Here is a 17,335-nt window from a genome sequence, read left to right as displayed (position 1 = left end):
GGATCATTTTCCTGCTCTAAGGCAATCTTCACTTCATCCCAGTCGTCCCCCCCCCACCCCCGCCACCTTACAATTCATCATTTTTGCACCTGTATCCCTGTCATTTACCCAAAGCTGCTTCTGTATTTAATATATATTGTGCAAATCATTTGCTTCTCTTTGAGAATAACCCCTAATGCCTAGCACAGTGATTTGAACAAAGCAGATGCTATACATTTTTGTTGCACAAATGAAGAAATGTTTATGTACAATTGTTTATAATTTCTAATTCCCATCCACCTATAGCCAATGACACTCATTACTGAGATGATTAACTGGAATGCAGTTTATGGCCAAGAAAAAATTATTTTCACTGTGCATCTGAATCAAAAGAAATCAAATTTATGATTTTGAATTTTAAGACCATGATCCAAATAAGAACTATCCCTATAGTAAATTGTCACAAAGGAATTGACCAGCTTGAATCTAAATAATGCTGTTCTGTTAGTTTTCTTAAAATAACTAAAAAACCCCATGGATATATTTTTTCTGGAAGATAGCTGTCAAATTGTAAATCACCATGGGTTTGAAAGTTTGAAACTTCATTGGATACTCACCAGGAAGACACTAAGCAAAGTGACAAACTAAGTAACTATTTCAACCTCTGAAGATTTTTTAAGGAAGTCTTTGACTATTAAGGTCAACCTCCTCTCAAAAAACATTCTGTCAGACATGTGAGTTTCCCAGATTGCTTTCCTTCAATTTCTCAGCCAAGGCTGTCACAAAGCCTATAGATTGTATGTCTTTTGTGTTTTCTAAATGCCTAATTAAAATTTCAACTTAAAAATAATAATAGAGGCAGAATTATGATCATCAAATTACATACACATCAAAATTGAGATGAAAATCAATCCTGAACCATATTCTCAGGTCTCTATTTATATTCCTGAACCTTCACCTGAGTTCCAGAATCAAATCCTTACTTGCTTACTACAGATTTCCAGTCCAAACCCACCACATTCACCACATCCAAATGTAACTCTCCCTAAAACCAGCCCCCTGACTCCACTCAATTTCCCTATTTCTGCTAACAAGTTATTCTCTGTTTCTGGGGCCATACAAGTAGTAGCTTTTGACCATTTCCTTTGTTTTCTGCCACGTACATATTTTATAGATTCATCCTTAAATGATCTCTTGTATCTAGTCAGCCTGTGCTGTTCCCATGTACACAACATCCTTCCCTTCACAGAACTATCCCTCTCCTACTTGAGGTGAGGCTATGAAGTACAGTATCCTACCCAATCCTCACTCAGAAACAAGCATATGACCCAGGTCATTCAAGGCATCTCATCCATCTGGCAAATGTTATGATCAGAGGGGTAGATTTATGCTGCAAGTGGAGCCAGAGTTCCTTAGAATTCATAATTAATATATAATTATCTCCCCACTAGAGTTGCTAATGTAGAAGGTAAATTTGAGACTAAATGCAGGCACCTATATGCAGGAAACCTATTTAGAGTAGAAAGAGAATGAGAATGAACCAAAGAAGGCATCAGAACCAATATGGAAAGGCAGTGTTTAAACAACAGTGTTTGAGTCCCTGGAGCCAGCCATGCCTGAAGTCCATCCCATCCCTGGACTTGCCAGTTAGATGAGTCAAATTTCACAATCTTAACTTGCCCACTTTCTGGCTAAGTGAACTCAGACAAGCTGTTAACTTTTCTGTGCCTCTTTTACCTCATCTATGAAATGGGAGATAATACCTACCTCACAGGGTTACATGAGGATTAGCATTATAAATGCTCAATAAACGTTAGCAGTGACTATGAAGTGCAGGTGAATTCTGTTGTTCTTTAGTCTAGTTTGAATAGAGGTCCTGTCTCAAAAGAAAAGGTACTGATGACAAAGCTTCAATTTCCTTTAAAATGTGCTTGGACTCTATCCTTCCTCTGCCTTCCCATTATTACCACCCCCATGAGATTCTTTTTTCTTTTTTTTTTTTTTTTTATTTATTTATTGGCTGCATTGGGTCTTTGTTGCTGCATGCAGGCTTTTCTCTAGTTGCAGAGAGTGGGGGCTACTCTTCATTGCAGTGTGCGGGCTTCTCATTGCAGTGGCTTCTCTTGTTGCAGAGCATGGGCTCTAGGTGCATGGACTTCAGCAGTTGTGGGACACCAGCTTAGTTGCTCCATGGCATGTGGGATCTTCCCAGACCAGGGATGAAACCCATGTCCCCTGCATTGGCAGGCAGATTCTTAACAACTGCAGCACCAAGGAGGTCCCCGCCATGAGATTCTTGAGCAATGCTTTAGGTGGCTTGTCTGACTACCTCTGCACTCTCCACAATCCACCCAGTTACCAGTGGCAGAGCTGCTTTCACTAAACATTACCTTCCATTGTGGAATTTCTCTGCTCCAGTTTTTGCTCAGACTCTTCTCCCTGGCGTCCCAGGCCCCACCTTAATTAGCCAATCTGAATCACCTCTCTCACTAACATTCCAGTCAACCTGACATTCTATATTTCACAAGATCATGCCTTGCTAATTCATGTCCCTCTGCCTTACCTTGAGGCATCACCCTCACCCATCCCATCTTTTTCCTCTGGATATAATCAGCTCCAATCCTGCAAATTCTGCCTCCTCTATACCTCTTCCAACCATCATGCCTTTCACTGATCTTATCCTCCTTGAGATTCTGTATCATGTTTGATTTCAGTACTACAAACTGCAGCATGCAATCATAGATAACCCTATATTATTTCAGGTGGGCCTAACTAATCCAATGAGAAAGTGAAGTTTTTAGGTTACTTTTTTTTGGGGGGGGGGGGGCATGTCCCCTAACCCAGTGGCAAGCACATTATAGGCATCAAACTCAATATTTTTTATAGGGCCAAATCGCAACACCAACCATTCCTACTTTTTAAATTCTGTAGTTTTAAGTGAATTTTTCTTCAAATTAAGATAACTTTTACTGCAGTTACCTAATCTTGATGCAAAAACTCAATTCTGAGAGGTACATAAATCTCAAATGACAAAATAAGGCAATAAGGCAATTTTAAGAGTTACATGTTTTTATTACACAAACATTATATCCCTTGTGGGAGCTGGTCTTCAAGTTTGCTTCTTGACTTCACAGATATATTCACAAATCTAAGAATGATTTATGAGACAAACACTCTTGCACCCTCATTAAAAAAGACTCATTGCCTACATTTTCCAACCAGATTCCTGAGAAAAATCATAGGTTCTGTTTATTTTACAGTGTAATACATAAATTGGCTTTCAAGGTACAAAAAAGGACAGAATTCTAAAATAAGTCTCCTTTTGTTTACAAAGTTCTATAAAAATACATTAAGTATGCTCATGTTTGTCCTTTGACTTAATATTCCAGTTTACCAGAAACAAACAAAAAACAATAAACAAAGCTATACAAACCACATTAATCTTGCAGCAATATAATGTCAACATCATCATGAACACCTTGCAAAAGTAGTTCTCCTGGATACGTAATAATCTTCCTTCGTTTTGCAGCTTTGAGAGTTCCTACCAATGCTTCAAAGAGGTTGGCACATTTGTCATCTCGGAAGAGGACCCCAAATTTCACACTTAATTTTCCATCAGCATCTAATTTGAGAAAACACAACATTAGCCAAAGAAAAGTCTGTTTCTTGCCACCATGTGTGGCAGATACACATAATCTTTCATAAACATGTAACTATAGGTTAACCGAGGTTATAATTTAACAGTCAACAGTCAAAAATTCAGTGTAACCTCTTGCCAGATTCAAAAAGTAATGGAACAAATGCAATGTGTGGTACATCTCCTAGCCCTACTATCAACTGGACAAAGAGTGGAAGAGAACCAAGAAACATTAACAAAAAGTGAATGTGTTACAGCGCTACTATAGTAGACAATTCCTGTAAATTTCAGTTTTCTAATCGTTAGTTGTTGAATCAATAAAAATGACAAGTACAAGGGGGCTTCCTAGGTGGTGCAGTGGTTAAGAATCCGCCTGCCAATGCAGGGGACACGGGTTCGATCCCTGCTCCAGGAAGACCCCACATGCCTCGGAGCAACAAAGCCCGAGCGCCACAACTATTGAGCCTGCGCTTTAGAGCCTGTGAGCCACCACTGTTGAGCCCATGTGCCTGCAACTACTGAAGCCCACACACCTAGAGCCCGTGCTCCACAACAAGAGAAGCCACGGCAATGAGGAGCCCCCACTCACCGCAACTAAAAGAAAGCCTGTGCACAGCAAAAAAAAAAAAAGTACAAGAGAAACCCTGGCTCAGGAGTAGTGTTTCTCTGTGTTCTAAACATGCTCAGAACCCCCAGGGAAGGAGTGGTGACCTTAAAAATGAAGAAATCTTTATTTACCAGAATTCCTAGATTATCTAGTTTGAAGGCCAGTTTTTAATATGGATGTTAAAAATTAAGGTAAGCACTAAAAAAAATGAGCTATCAAGTCATGAAAAACATGGAGGAACCTTAAATACGTATTACTAAGTGAAAGAAAGCAATCTGAAAAAGCTACATGCTGTATGATTCCAGCACGGGGTATTCTGGAAAAGGCAAAACTGTGGAAAAAGAGAAAACTGTCAAAAGATCAGCGGTTTTCAATGGTTAGGACAGGGGAAAGATGAACAGGCAGAGCACAAAAAATTTTTAAAGCAGTGAAGATACTTTATGATACTATAATGACAGAGACACGTCATTATACATTAGTCCAAACCCACGGAATGTACAACACCAAGAGTGAAATGTAATATGAAGCATGGACTCTGGGTGGTAATATCAACAGTAGCAAAGGTACCCCTCTGGTGGGGGATGTTGATTATGGAGGAGGCTATTCATGTATGGGGTCAGAGGGTATATGGGCAATCTCTATACCTTCCTCTTAATTTTACTACAAATCTAAAACTGCTCTAAAAAAAACCAGTCTTTTTAAAATTAAGGTAAACATGGATCTTTGCTTAAAAGTCAATCAACTGAAATCGCAGAGATAAGGGTAATCTAGGACACCTCCTCACTGTTGGCTGAATCCTTTGATCTACCCTTGACCTTGCCCTACCACACTGCTCCAAGTTCTTCCTTCCCCAAGCTGCACCATCACAGTGAGAAGGGTTCTTCAGTTCCTGCACTCCCCTGCTAGAGTTTACAGCCTGCAGCTCAGTGAACTGCCACTGTGGGTACAGCGCTGTGCTGGGCAGAGAGAAAAAAGAACAGAATCACTTTCTGGCTATCAGAGAAATGGCTTTCATTCCCAAGAGGAAAGAAACATACACACAACAAGTAAAACAACAATACAAAGCAGCGCGTGATTGGATGTCAAGACCAAGATGAATCTAGGCTAGGACGGGAAAGGAAGACTTCATGAAGGGCCGTACCTGTTCAGAGCTTTTAAAAAAAACTCCTGACTGTCCTCAGTTGAAATCCTTGCCATCTGCTAGTTGTTTGGCCTTGGGAACTTGCATAAGCTCCCTAACCCTCAGTTCCCTCATCCGTATAATGGGGATCTTAATACCTCCCACACCATGCAGTTGCGGACACAGTTCTAAAGCACAAAGCACAGTGCCCAGCACATGCTAAGTATGTGACTGGTGATCATTGGTTCAATTATGAATGAGAGAAATGGGGAATGTGCCAAGCCATAGGCACAGGTGAAACAAGTAAGTGTCTAGGAGAACAGTGACTAGAGTGACTAATTTACTCACCTCAAATAAATCATCTAAGAGGAGAAGAAGGAGGAAATATGTTTGTAAAGGAAAACAGAGAATGCTGGCCTGGAAAGCAAATGTGCACCTGTTTGATTTCCTGGTTTTTGTTTGTTTGCTTTTGGCCGCGCCTCGCAGTTTGCAGGATCTTAGTTCCCTGACCAGGGATTGAACCTGGGTCCTCAGCAGTGAAAGCACAGAGTCCTAACCACTGCACCACCAGGGAGTTCCTGCCCCTGTTTGATTTCTTAACTTCTAGCTGCACAACCCTGTTTGCAATGAGAATCTTTCACTGATTACAGGAATCAGTGCAGCTGCTGGGTAACCCAACAGGTCCTTCAAGCTCTCTGGGCTGCAGTTATGAGGATTAAAAAGAAATCCTCACAGGGTTGTTGCAAGGATTAAAAGATAGAATATAGGTAAGGACTTTTATAGAGTGCCCACCCTATGGTAAATTCTCAATTTAGGTTAAATTTTTAAAAGGCACCAAAAGCAGAAACCTGGCTGTAATTTTGGAGTTCTCCTGCCCATTCACCCCTCAATCTGACAAACATCCAGGTGATGCCACCTTCTTTGTATCTTTGTATTTTGTTGCTCTAGCCTCTCCTCTCCAGGGACAATTAAATCCTTGGTTCAGGCCCAAACTGATTCTCACATGGGTAACAGCCAGACTCCTTATCAGCTTCCCCTTCTCCATTTTTTACCCCCAAAAATGTGTATAATGCAAGCTTAATTGATATTCTTCTATTTTAACCTTTCAATGGTTCCCTATTACCTTCAAGATAAAGTAAGACTCTCCATCCTCTGGCCCTTGCACTCACCTCTCACCTGGTCTCCTGCCGTATAGTTCCACGCACCTTGTGATTCAGTCAAAGTGAGTGACCTGCTGCTACCCAAGGTGACAGGAATCACCTCCCCTGGTAATTTTATCCATGTTGAGTCATCTGCCCAGCATCCCAGACCCCGTTTTCTAGCTAAATTTTTTTTTCTTCAAAAATGGACTCAAATGTCACTTCTCTGAAAAGTCTGCTGTGATTCCTTCAGTCAAGTTAACAGCTCTTCTTACAAAATTGAGTATATATCAATCAAAGTACTCATCATCAATTATAGTAATAATAGCTAACATGTATTGATTACTTGCTATGTTCCTAGAACCATTCAATACAGTTTACAATCATTAAAACTTACTTAACCATTTTGTCAGACACAATTGACTGCAAGAAAGCACCATTATTTTATGTTCCAATTAAACTGCCAATTTAATGATAGCACATCATGTATCATAAAATAACCCTTATTTTAGAGATTTTAAAGTGTGAGAAACAGTCATTGAAATAAAGTAGTATTATTATACAAATAAGGAAACCAAGGCACAGAAAAGTTTAGAAATGTGCCCAAGGTCACACAGCAAGAATGTGGAAGAGCTGGGATTCATTCCCAGAGTCTGACTCCAGAGCACACACTCTTAACTACTTCCCAATACATGTTTCCAGTTTATCTGTCTGTCTTCTCAGTACCTAAAGAGGCCTACAAGGGCTGCGATGGAATTTTGTTTATTTTCCCATCTCCAGCACTTGAGCACAAAGGCAGCACTCAAGAAATATTTGTTGAATGAAAGAATTTAAATCCCCAAATAATCTTTATCCACTTAATTCTTTTCTACTGGATGAAAAATGAGAGACTTTATAGAACTTTATTTGAAAAGAAACAGAAAATACTACATCAATTTTCAACTTCAGCTAATATATCATATTTAGTCTAAATATGATTAATCTAAAACATAATTTACGTTAGTCAAAATTATTCCAGACACAATGTAAATAGTTAACCACAGCCTGCCAGTAGATATCTCCATAGATGCTTTCCAACTCAGTAACTCATCTATTACTAGGAACAGGTAAGTCAGGGAGGCCTGGTGAAACTGCAATGTTCAAAATATTTTCATCCTTATGGAATTTATGATAATTACTTTGTAGTCATCTAGTTTGTAAAGCTGCTTGTTTTCAAGCGCTGGTTCAGTCTCCCTTAGCAGAAAAATAGCACTGTGCTAGGGATATAGAGATTAGACTTTTAAATGCAATGAATCTGACCAATAAACACTAATACGACATGGAGAAAGATTTAAGAGAGAAGAAAACCCTACAAATCTTTGGAAATATATCTTTAATATCTTTAACAATCCAAGCAATAGTACTACCCCCAAGAGTGACATGACCTCACAGAGTTCAGGAGAAACTGAGAATGTAGAAATGAGGAGCACAGGTAGGACCATCACTATTGAAATTAAGACTCACTAAACTTCCACCTAGTGAATATGGTGAATGGGGTGGGAAAAGAATGGGATTAGGAAAGGTTGCTCATTTGTTCAATTAGAGTGATGCAAAGTGAGGATGGAGAAAGGGAACCCTGAGCCAAGGTAGGCAGACTGCCTCTAGAAGCTAGAAAAAGGCTAGGAAACCGATTCTCTAGAGTGTCCAGAAAGTGTCCTGCCAACACACTGATTTTACCCCAGGAGACCTCAAACTCTGCTATGGTCTGAATGGCTGCATCCTTCCAAAATTCATACATGGAAATCCTAACCTGATGAGGTGATGATATTAGTAGATGGGGCCTTTGGGAGATGCCAAAGTCATGGGGGTGTAAAGATGTAAAGTCATGAGTCATAAGGATTAATGTCTTATAAAAGAGGTGGCGAGATTTCATCAGCCATAAAAAAAAAGGATGAAAACTTGCCATTTGTGACAACATGGATGCACCTTGAGGGTATTATGCTAAGTAAAATAAGTCAGGCAGAGAAAGACAAATACCATATGATTTCACTCATATGTGGAATATAAAAAACAAACAACCAAACCCCCCAAATAAATGAACAAACCAAAGAGAAACAAACATGTAGACAGAACAGAGCAGTGGTTATGAGAAGGGATGGGAGGAGGAAGGGAAAGCAAAGTGGGTAAAGGGGATCAATTGTACAGTGATGGTGGAAACTAAATTTTTGGTGGTGAGCATGCTGTAGTGTATCACATGAAACTTACAGGATCTTATAAACCAGTATTACCACAATGATAGATGGTTGATAGATAGATAGATAGATAGATAGATAGAAAGATGAAAAGGCTGCAAAGAGATCCCTAGTCCCTTTCACCATGGGAAGATAAAAGAAGTCTGGGACCCGGAAGAGGACTCCAAGCTGACCATGCAGGGCACCCTGATCTCAGATCTCCAGTCTTCAGAACTATGAGCAGTTAATTTCTGCTGTGTATAAGCCACCCAGTCTGGGATATTTTGTTATAGCAGTCCATACAGACTGAGACAGGCTCCAAACCTACATGACCATTAAGATATTAAATGTGGACAAAGCTATAATTCAAAAAGATAAATGCACCTTTATGATCATAGCAGCACTAATTCACAATAGAGAAGACATGGAAGCAACCAAAATGTCCACTGACAGATGAAAGGATAAAGAAGATGTGGTACATATATATAATGGAGTACTACTCAGCCATAAAAAAGAACAAAATAATGCCATTTGCAGCAACATGGATGGACCTAGAGATTATCATACTAAGTGAAGTCAAAAGGAGAAAGACATGTAAAGCAACTATACTCCAATAAAAATTAATTAAAAAAAAAATACCATATGACATCACTTATATGTGGAATCTAAAATATGACACAAATGAACTTATTTATGAAACAGAAACAGACTCACAAACATAGTTCCGGTTGCCAAGGTGGAGAGTATATGGGGGAGAGATGGATTGCGAATTTGGGGTTACCAAATGCAAACTGTTATATATAGAATGGATAAACAACAAGGACCTACTGTATAGCACAGGGAACTATACTGAGTATCCTATGATAAACCATAATGGAAAAGAATATGAAAAAGAAGGTGCACGTATATGTATAACCGAATCACTTTGCTGTATGGCAGAAATACAATGTTATAAATCAACTACACTTCAATAAAATAAATTTTTTAAAAAAGATATTAAATGTGTTGCTTCATGTCACAAAGTTTGTAGTAATGATACATCAACAACAGAAAACTACAGGGGACATTTAATACTAATGGCTTAATGGAATTTTCAAAGTACCTCTTGTTATTTCAAATGATTTGTGATTCATAAGTAGAGCCATAAGTAAGAAGAATCAAGCTATAATGACAAGACAACTCTTTCAAGGTACTTTTTAAAGTTGTTTTTCACTTATATAATTTGAAAACTTTGGGTTCCATTATCCCAGTTGTTGCTGTATATGTCTATTGCTCTTACAATTTTCAAAACACTCCCCAAACTCTTGCATGTCTGGTCTGAGATGTATGAAATACTTAAAGCTACAAGCATAATAGTTGCTTTCATTACAACTTAGGCAAAGGACACTACTATCACTGATTTTACATGTCACGAATTTCATGGTAACTGCTTATATGCTGCTGGGGGAAAGGCTGACTTTTAAAAAAAACTACCTAAAGGATGGGTTCTTTTAGCTATATATACATAAATACCTGATTACACAATACTCAAAAATTTGGAGAAAATAAAGACAATTTATTATAATCTCAATCTGAGTCCCTACTCATTTGGCAATTTGCAAACTGATGGCAGGGTAAAGCAGAAAATATGAATTTTAATAGTGTGACAAATAAAAATTTGAACACGAGGTTCAATTACAAGATGTCAATGCAGCTTGGTTACAGAAGCACAGCAATTTTCTTTCCATTCAAAGGACAATGAAATATCTCAATCATTCTTTGTATCAGAATTACAATACCCCAATGGCTTTCTGACTCCAGAAACCACTTCAAGGCTGAGGGCAGTTATCACCTGAGGTGGACAGCGGAGCTGCCATAACTGTGCCCTGAAGCCCTGGGTGATCCCTTCACAGGCTTCCATCAAAAAAGTTAGTTCCACCTGCTCTAACGCAAACTCAGAAGAAATGCTGTATCCATGTTATAACACTTACTTTTTGAACCCAGACGATGAATTTCCTCCACTAAGAGGTTAACTTCGTGATCCACATTCATTGCTGCCTGAGGGAGAGAAAAATAAATCTTTATTACTACATCTTCTGCATTCCATTAAACACATCTTGCCAAATCCAAGGGCCCTTTCTTTTTTTCATGTAGCATCTGTCGCTATTAATTTATTGTGTCCCTGTTCCTAAAAACACTTGCATGATATATCCGGCCCTAGAGAACCTCCATTTCCCCCATCTTTATAACTGCCCCTCTGGGCTGACCCCACTCTTATTCTACACAGTCTACTGGGGAGAATGAAGCCATTCTCCTTGCACCCACTATTAACTCTAAGCCCACGCTCTGCTTGGCACCAAAAATACAAAGGTGAGTGACGCAGGACCTGCCCTCAGGGAACTCACCGTCCAGAAGCAGGGAGAGGCCTGGAATGAATAGCGGTAACAAGCAAACACTCTTTTTTTTTTTTTTTCTTTTTAAGCTCTTTGGAATATAATTGCTTTACACTGTTGTGCCAGGAGTGGTGGATCTGAGGCATTAAGAGAGCACAAAGGAGGAAGCCACAGAAGGGTTCGTCACTGGGCAGGAGTGGCAGGTAAGCGGTTGGGAAAGGATGTTGTAGGCACAAGGAAGAGCATTTACAAAAGCAGAGAAGCAAACAAACAAACAGGCAGCACACCTGGGGCAAGCCCTAAGCTAGGAGCTGGAGGTACCAGGAAAAACCAACACGATCCCTCCCCTCTGGGAGCCTGCAGTCTAGTCAGGAAGGTGGATCCAGGCGGATCCAAGGCAATTTTAATACCATGGGGTGAGTGCAGTGATGACTTCTGGGTCACACGCAGGGGCATGGTGCCCTTCCCCCAGCAGTGTCCCGTGCAACCTGACTGCGACGGAGAGCCTGTGGTGAAGATCATTCATCCTTGGGTAAGGAGGAGTTCAGCACTAACAGCAGCCGTGAGAATCCTCTTGGCTCATGAGGTCCTCCAGGGGCTGGGCTCTGCCCACCATTCCAGCCACCTCAAATCTACCCCCTTGAATCCAGCCTACAGGTCCATGGAGCTTCTTTTTATTCCTCAAATGCCCCTCACTCTCTCGCCTCCAGCCTTCACAAATACTGTTTCTTCTTCAACTCGGACTCTGGCAATTCCTCTTTCTTGAGGCTAACTTCCATGCATCCAGTCCCAGCTGAGATATAACTTCCTCCAGGAAACCCTCCCTGAAGCCCTAGAGTAGGAGAGCTCCCCGATACGTGTTCTCACAGCATTGTGTGCCCTCTTCCTTTCACTTGATTGGAATGACCTGCTTCTTGGCTTTTATCACTACAGGGTGAGCTCCTCTATACGGGGATGTGACCGTCATGATCCCTGCGGGACCACAACTGGCACCAACAGTAGGAGTTCAATAAACACTTGGTTTGAAGACTGGAAAATAAGCAAAGGCATGAGAGGGGATGGAACCACACCTGTGGGAGTTGTCACCCTGGAGCTGCTGATTTATGTGAGGAACAGAGAGGAAATCTGAGAGGCAGAAAGTGCACTTAGACAGAAAAGGGAAGGTTAAGGGGCCTGGCAAACATCTACAGAAAGTGGGAGGAGACAAATATCAACAAGAAATAGGAAAGTGCAGGTAGAGCTGGAGGAGAGGATGCCAGCCTTGTTGGATCAAAGATGTACAGAAGTAAAGGAAGAAGAATGAGTTTCTATAGGAAGGCAGTAATTTACAGTGAAAACAGCAACGTTAGGGTTGGAAAGTATGAGCAGCTCAGCAGAAGAATCAGTTCAGTCTGTTCTCAAATCATAAGTTTTCCAAATCAAATGAAAGAATGGTTGACGTTGGAGTGATGATTTGGAAGAAGCAACTTTATTCAGACAGACCGTAACTAATTCCTGGTCGCTTTGAACAAACAAGAATGACATCTATGTTTAAATGATATTGATCGAGACCCCAGATTTTCTATCAGCTAATAATAAAAACACCATTACCATCTGCTACACTTTCATGTAAATCTTATAATTTAAGAAGCTTATATTGCAATAAAATGCAACATCTTAGGTTAATGCAGCTACATAAAACCCAACATCAAAAACTGTAGTGTCCAAATGTGGGAACTTTGTGTTGGTGAAATTACATTTATAACATTACATTCAATTCAAGATACTGTTTCAGAGAGACACTAAAAAGCTAAAACATGCCCAGAGGACACAACTGAAAGACATGCCATGAGAATAATGGTAAGAAAAAAACCTGTTAATGTCAGAGTGGTGGACAGCTGTCACATTTCGCTGCTCAGCACCCATTCTGCCTTCTGGCACCAGCAGTCTAAGTTTTGTTTGGATAGAGCCTTTCCTACCCATATATATCGGGTAGAGCCTCACCCTAGACTCCAGGAGTGGTTCAAAGTCAGAATAATTGGTTTGGGGCATAGTATAGGTGATCCCATCCTGAACAATGGGTTCAGCCCAGGAATTTTGCCAGAACTACTGGTAAAAGGACACTCTCCTACTGGGTTCTATTCTAAGATGTAAGTTTACAGCCCCTATGTAAATGGCTACCCTGTGAAAAGAGCCTGCCTGGAATAAAGCTAACACAAAGAAAAATCCAGCCACATAACAATGATTGAGCCTGTACACGACCTTGGACTTTCCAGTTACATGAACCAATCTTTCCTGGTTTTGCCTGTGCTGGTTTGATGAAGTTTCTGTCACTTGCATCCTAAAGAATCTTGACTTTTAAAGTTAGCCTAGAGAACCTGCTGCTATTTTTAAAAAATTAAAGCTCCTTTTATGTACTTATGCCAAGAGTCTTATTTTGTGTTGCTCTATTGGGTAAGATGGAGAGATGGAACAGGAAGGCAGATTTGGAAGCCATATGAGACAAAATTTCTCTAACAATCAAAACTGTCTAACAATGAATAAAGTTTGCAGAAGTATGGATCTGTGGTGGTTGATGAGGAAATCAGCCCACACTGGACAAAAGAGAAAGGGAAATGTCCAAGGGGAATACAGCCTTTTCCAATTCCAGATGCTCTGATTTCCTCCCACCCTGAATATTTATCTCCTTAACATCATTTTCCACTCCTTCCACCCGACACCAGCCACACACTTCAGACATAATTCTCCTTTAATAATGAGACTCAAAGAGGAAATCCCACCCTTAAGCAGTGTGAATACCTGCATCACATTAAGCAGATGTAGGTTCATCCGATTTTAAGAAGGGAAGGCAACCAGAATTTCTTTGTAATTAATCACACCCGAGGCTCCTTACCTGCGTTGATTCATGGAAACCTAAGAACCTTGCAAAGTAATATTATTTATCTCCATTTTATGGACAATGAAACTGACTCAGAGGGGCTTCTCACAACTAAATGCTGTTTCTACTGCATCATTCTGGCTCTTCTCCTTTTTAAAACTTTTATTTTATTTTGTTGCTGATTATTATGCCAACTGCACTAAATATAACAGTGGGTTGTATTTGTGTGAAAACATTACATGCTGAGTACTTACTAAGGCAAAACACTTACAAAGCAAGAAAGGCTTCCTGCACTGACCCTTCCGAATAGGAAAATAAGAGACTTAGAAACTACTGCTAGCATACATAATTTGACATGGTTTTTATGTTTGATTATTTCATGAGGACAAAAGAGTATAAAATACTCTGTTGCACAATCCTCAGAAGGCCCATGACATTTTTCAAGGACAGAAGCCTGGGACTGGTGTTAGGCAGCAAGTTCAAGAACAATGAGAGGCCATGCGCAGAGCAAGTCTAAGGGAAAGAAAGAGCCCGTCAGTGGGAGGCTCGGGGGAAGGCGATGACAGATGCTAGCCGCCCTCTAATTGCGACAGAATCCAATCAGGCACTCTGCGTGGGAATCACAAAGAAAGCGGGATGTGGGAGCACCGGGCCATATGCTGAAATGCTCCACCATCAAGAATATATTTAAGGACCCTCTTATAGTTTTTTTTTTTTTCTTTGGTTGGTTGGTTTGGTTTCTGTTTAAGTTTGGAGGGAATACCTGGAGATTTTCTACTGTCAGGGAATAAGCCTACTGGAGTGGGGACATCTGGGAATCAGGAGCCGCCTCCCCACAGTAGGACTGGCCACTGTTTCCCAGCCCTCCTTCACATTCCCTGACGAGCAGCGGTTGCGGGTCGGAGATGACTGGGTTCCTTCCTGCCTCTCACAGGCGCGCACACACTCCATATTTGGTCATCCCTGCACCAAGTTTGGGAGCCGGCCCGGAAGGGGTCTCAAGCCCCTGTCCCCCGTAGGCCATCACACGGTCACCACCGGCACGAGTGCAGAGCTGGGGAGCGCGGGGCTCGCCCCCCTACTCCGGGGCGCACGGCTGGCTCCCGGGCGGCGTCCCCGGGAAGGACCGCATCCCGGAAGCCTTTGTCTCCGAGAGTCCCGCGCCAGCGCCACAGGCCCGCGCTCCCCGGCGGTCGGTGCGCCCCCGGCGCGCCCGGAGAGCGAGTGCCCAAACCCGGCGACGCAGACGGACCCCGCCCAGGGCTCCCCGAGTCGCTAGTGTCCCCTCACTACCACCCACGCCACACACAGAACCGGGAGCGTACAGATGCGCACCCGCCGCCGGCGCCGCAGAGTCCACTGCCCCGAAGCCACCAAATTCCTCGGGGGAGACTGTCCCCTCCCTCCCAGCCCACCTCCGCTCAGCTCTGCGGAACTGGCTCCCCAAGTGCAAAGCGGACACTTTGCTCCGCGGTAAAAATCTTTAAACGTTGCTGGTCTTCCTGCCCTGTCCTCCCCCGACCGGCAAAATGTCACATGAGCAGAGCGCAGAAGTCTCCCGGAGGTGGGAGCGTGGGGGCGCACCCACCCGCTCCCCCGCACCCGCTCAGCCCAATGCCAGTCATACCCTCCAGGCGCCTTAGCCCCCTCCCGGTCCCGGCTCTCCACCCGCAGGCCGCGATCCCCCCGGCTGCTCAGCCTCCACCGGCTTACCCCGACCATCCTTTACACCTGGCCACATCTCCCCAGGGCAGTCACTCACCTCTCGGCCTCCTTTTCTTTTCCGAGAAAACTGGGGCAGCGTCGGTTCGGACTGGTTATCTTCTTCAGCGCACTGGAGAGGAAGAGGCTGAGGAAGGAAGTGACTGAGGCAAAGAGAAAGGCTGGTGTGCAGGAGGAGGAGGGCGAGCGGGGGGAGGGGGGTGAGAGTTTCGGCGCTCAGGAATTGGGCCGCCCACACTCCCAGGGACAAGCCTTTGGGGAGGAAACTCAGGAGAGGAGACGCCCGAGAAGGGGGCAGACAGGTGGCGGAGCGCAGGAGGCGTCTAGGAGGACGCGCCCAGAGCTCAGATTACCGCCACCTTTCCCCCGCGCCACTCGGAGCCAAGGATCCCCAACCCCCGCATCTGCTCCTGGACGTTGACTTCCTGCCAGGATCTCTCTCCTAACGTAAGAAATAAAGCGCCCCCAGCGTGCTGAATGCCGAGGTCTCCTAGGGGAAACGTGAGCCAGGAGCAGGGCCCTTCAGAGAGCTACAGACGTGACAGCAGGATGGTCTCATTTGCAAAAGAAAATGCAGTTTTGAAAACCAGTTTGTTCTATTGCAAAGAAACTTAGACAAAGCTAATTCTTGGCCGTGGGTCAATATAGATTTCTTCCTCTCTTTATTTCCTACATGTAACCGCATAAGTCAATCATTTTATTCATACATCCTTTATTTTAGTAACTGTTGTTTTAATCAGTGTGTGTTTGTGTGTGTGTGTGTGTGTGACATGCTTGCTGTACCTGGTGTCCTTTCAAAAAGGAAACCGAGGCCCTGCTGAGAGAATTGAGCCAAACTATTCCTGGGACAAAGGTTGCACAAATAACTGCCCTCAGAGTTCCCCACCCCCAACCGCCATAGTTGATTGGATTAGGAGTGGTCAGGTGACCCAAGAGACACAGTCCATAAACTGGCCATCACCCTAGAAGGTGACCTGGAACAAACAGTCCTCACCAAACCGGGACTCCGATCATTAGATAAGCCAATCAGATTCTCCCTTGGAAATTGAAAGGGGAGAATGCAGAGAATGAGCTCTCTGACAGGAAGGCTGATGCGGAGAGGACTTGAGGCAGAAATAGAGAAAATGGACCGCCACCAAGCAAAACATTGGAGTAAGCAAAAACCAAGGATGAAGTAGAAGGTGGGTGGCGGTGGCAGTGGTAGAAGTGCCTCTAAAGGAAGCTGAGACCCAGTGATATATTAAGAACAACAAAGACTTGCTCCCGAGGAAGATATGAGTATCCCTCATATCAGGTCCCTAGGGCTCATTGGATCCAGCCACTTCCCAAAGAGCATTCTAGTTACCTTTTCACAATAAACACCTATCACTTCGGGTGTGACTTTGAATGAGTCTCTGTTACCTACCACCAAAAGATTACTCTTCAACAAAGGTCTGATTCGTCAAGGTTTCTCATGTCACACGAAGTTTAAGGTGATCCCAAGATCTTTAAAAGGCCGATTTTTTTCTCACTAAAAACCGGGTCAAAAAAACAAAACAAAACAAAAAAGGAAAAGAAAACTGAAAAAGAGAAGTAGTATTTTATATCTTTCCAAGTCTACATAATACAAAAATTACTATTCAAGGAAAGATCATATTTAGCAATTCTTTAAGCAGGACTTGGCTACTTTGGCTTGTGGCAGTGGTCACAATT

At 42.5% G+C, this 17,335-nt stretch overlaps 1 protein-coding gene across 1 annotated transcript; it reads right to left on the bottom strand.

Annotated features, from left to right (window-relative positions):
- Nucleotides 1–3,030: 3,030 nt before the first annotated feature.
- ABRACL (ABRA C-terminal like) lies at nt 3,031–15,925 on the bottom strand. The gene is made up of 3 exons (XM_057739804.1): nt 15,684–15,925; nt 10,663–10,729; nt 3,031–3,601 (listed from the first exon to the last, which is right to left on the bottom strand). Exons 2-3 carry the CDS (start codon nt 10,721–10,723, stop codon nt 3,417–3,419), a joined length of 246 nt encoding a protein of 81 aa, XP_057595787.1. The 5' UTR covers nt 10,724–10,729; nt 15,684–15,925; the 3' UTR covers nt 3,031–3,416.
- Nucleotides 15,926–17,335: the final 1,410 nt, after the last annotated feature.

The sequence above is a fragment of the Hippopotamus amphibius genome, chromosome 6 (assembly GCF_030028045.1).
Source record: "Hippopotamus amphibius kiboko isolate mHipAmp2 chromosome 6, mHipAmp2.hap2, whole genome shotgun sequence".
NCBI classification, from domain to species: Eukaryota; Metazoa; Chordata; class Mammalia; order Artiodactyla; family Hippopotamidae; genus Hippopotamus; species Hippopotamus amphibius.
This window is presented reverse-complemented; position numbering and strand designations above follow the sequence as displayed.

What these genes read in the sequence shown, in the direction of transcription:
- ABRACL (XM_057739804.1), bottom strand. Translation starts at nt 10,723, where the DNA reads ATGAATGTGGATCACGAAGTTAACCTCTTAGTGGAGGAAATTCATCGT. An exon ending in TCATCGTCTGGGTTCAAAAA is followed by an intron (nt 3,602 to 10,662) that starts GTAAGTGTTATA and finishes TTCTCAAATTAG; the next exon opens with ATGCTGATGGAAAATTAAGT.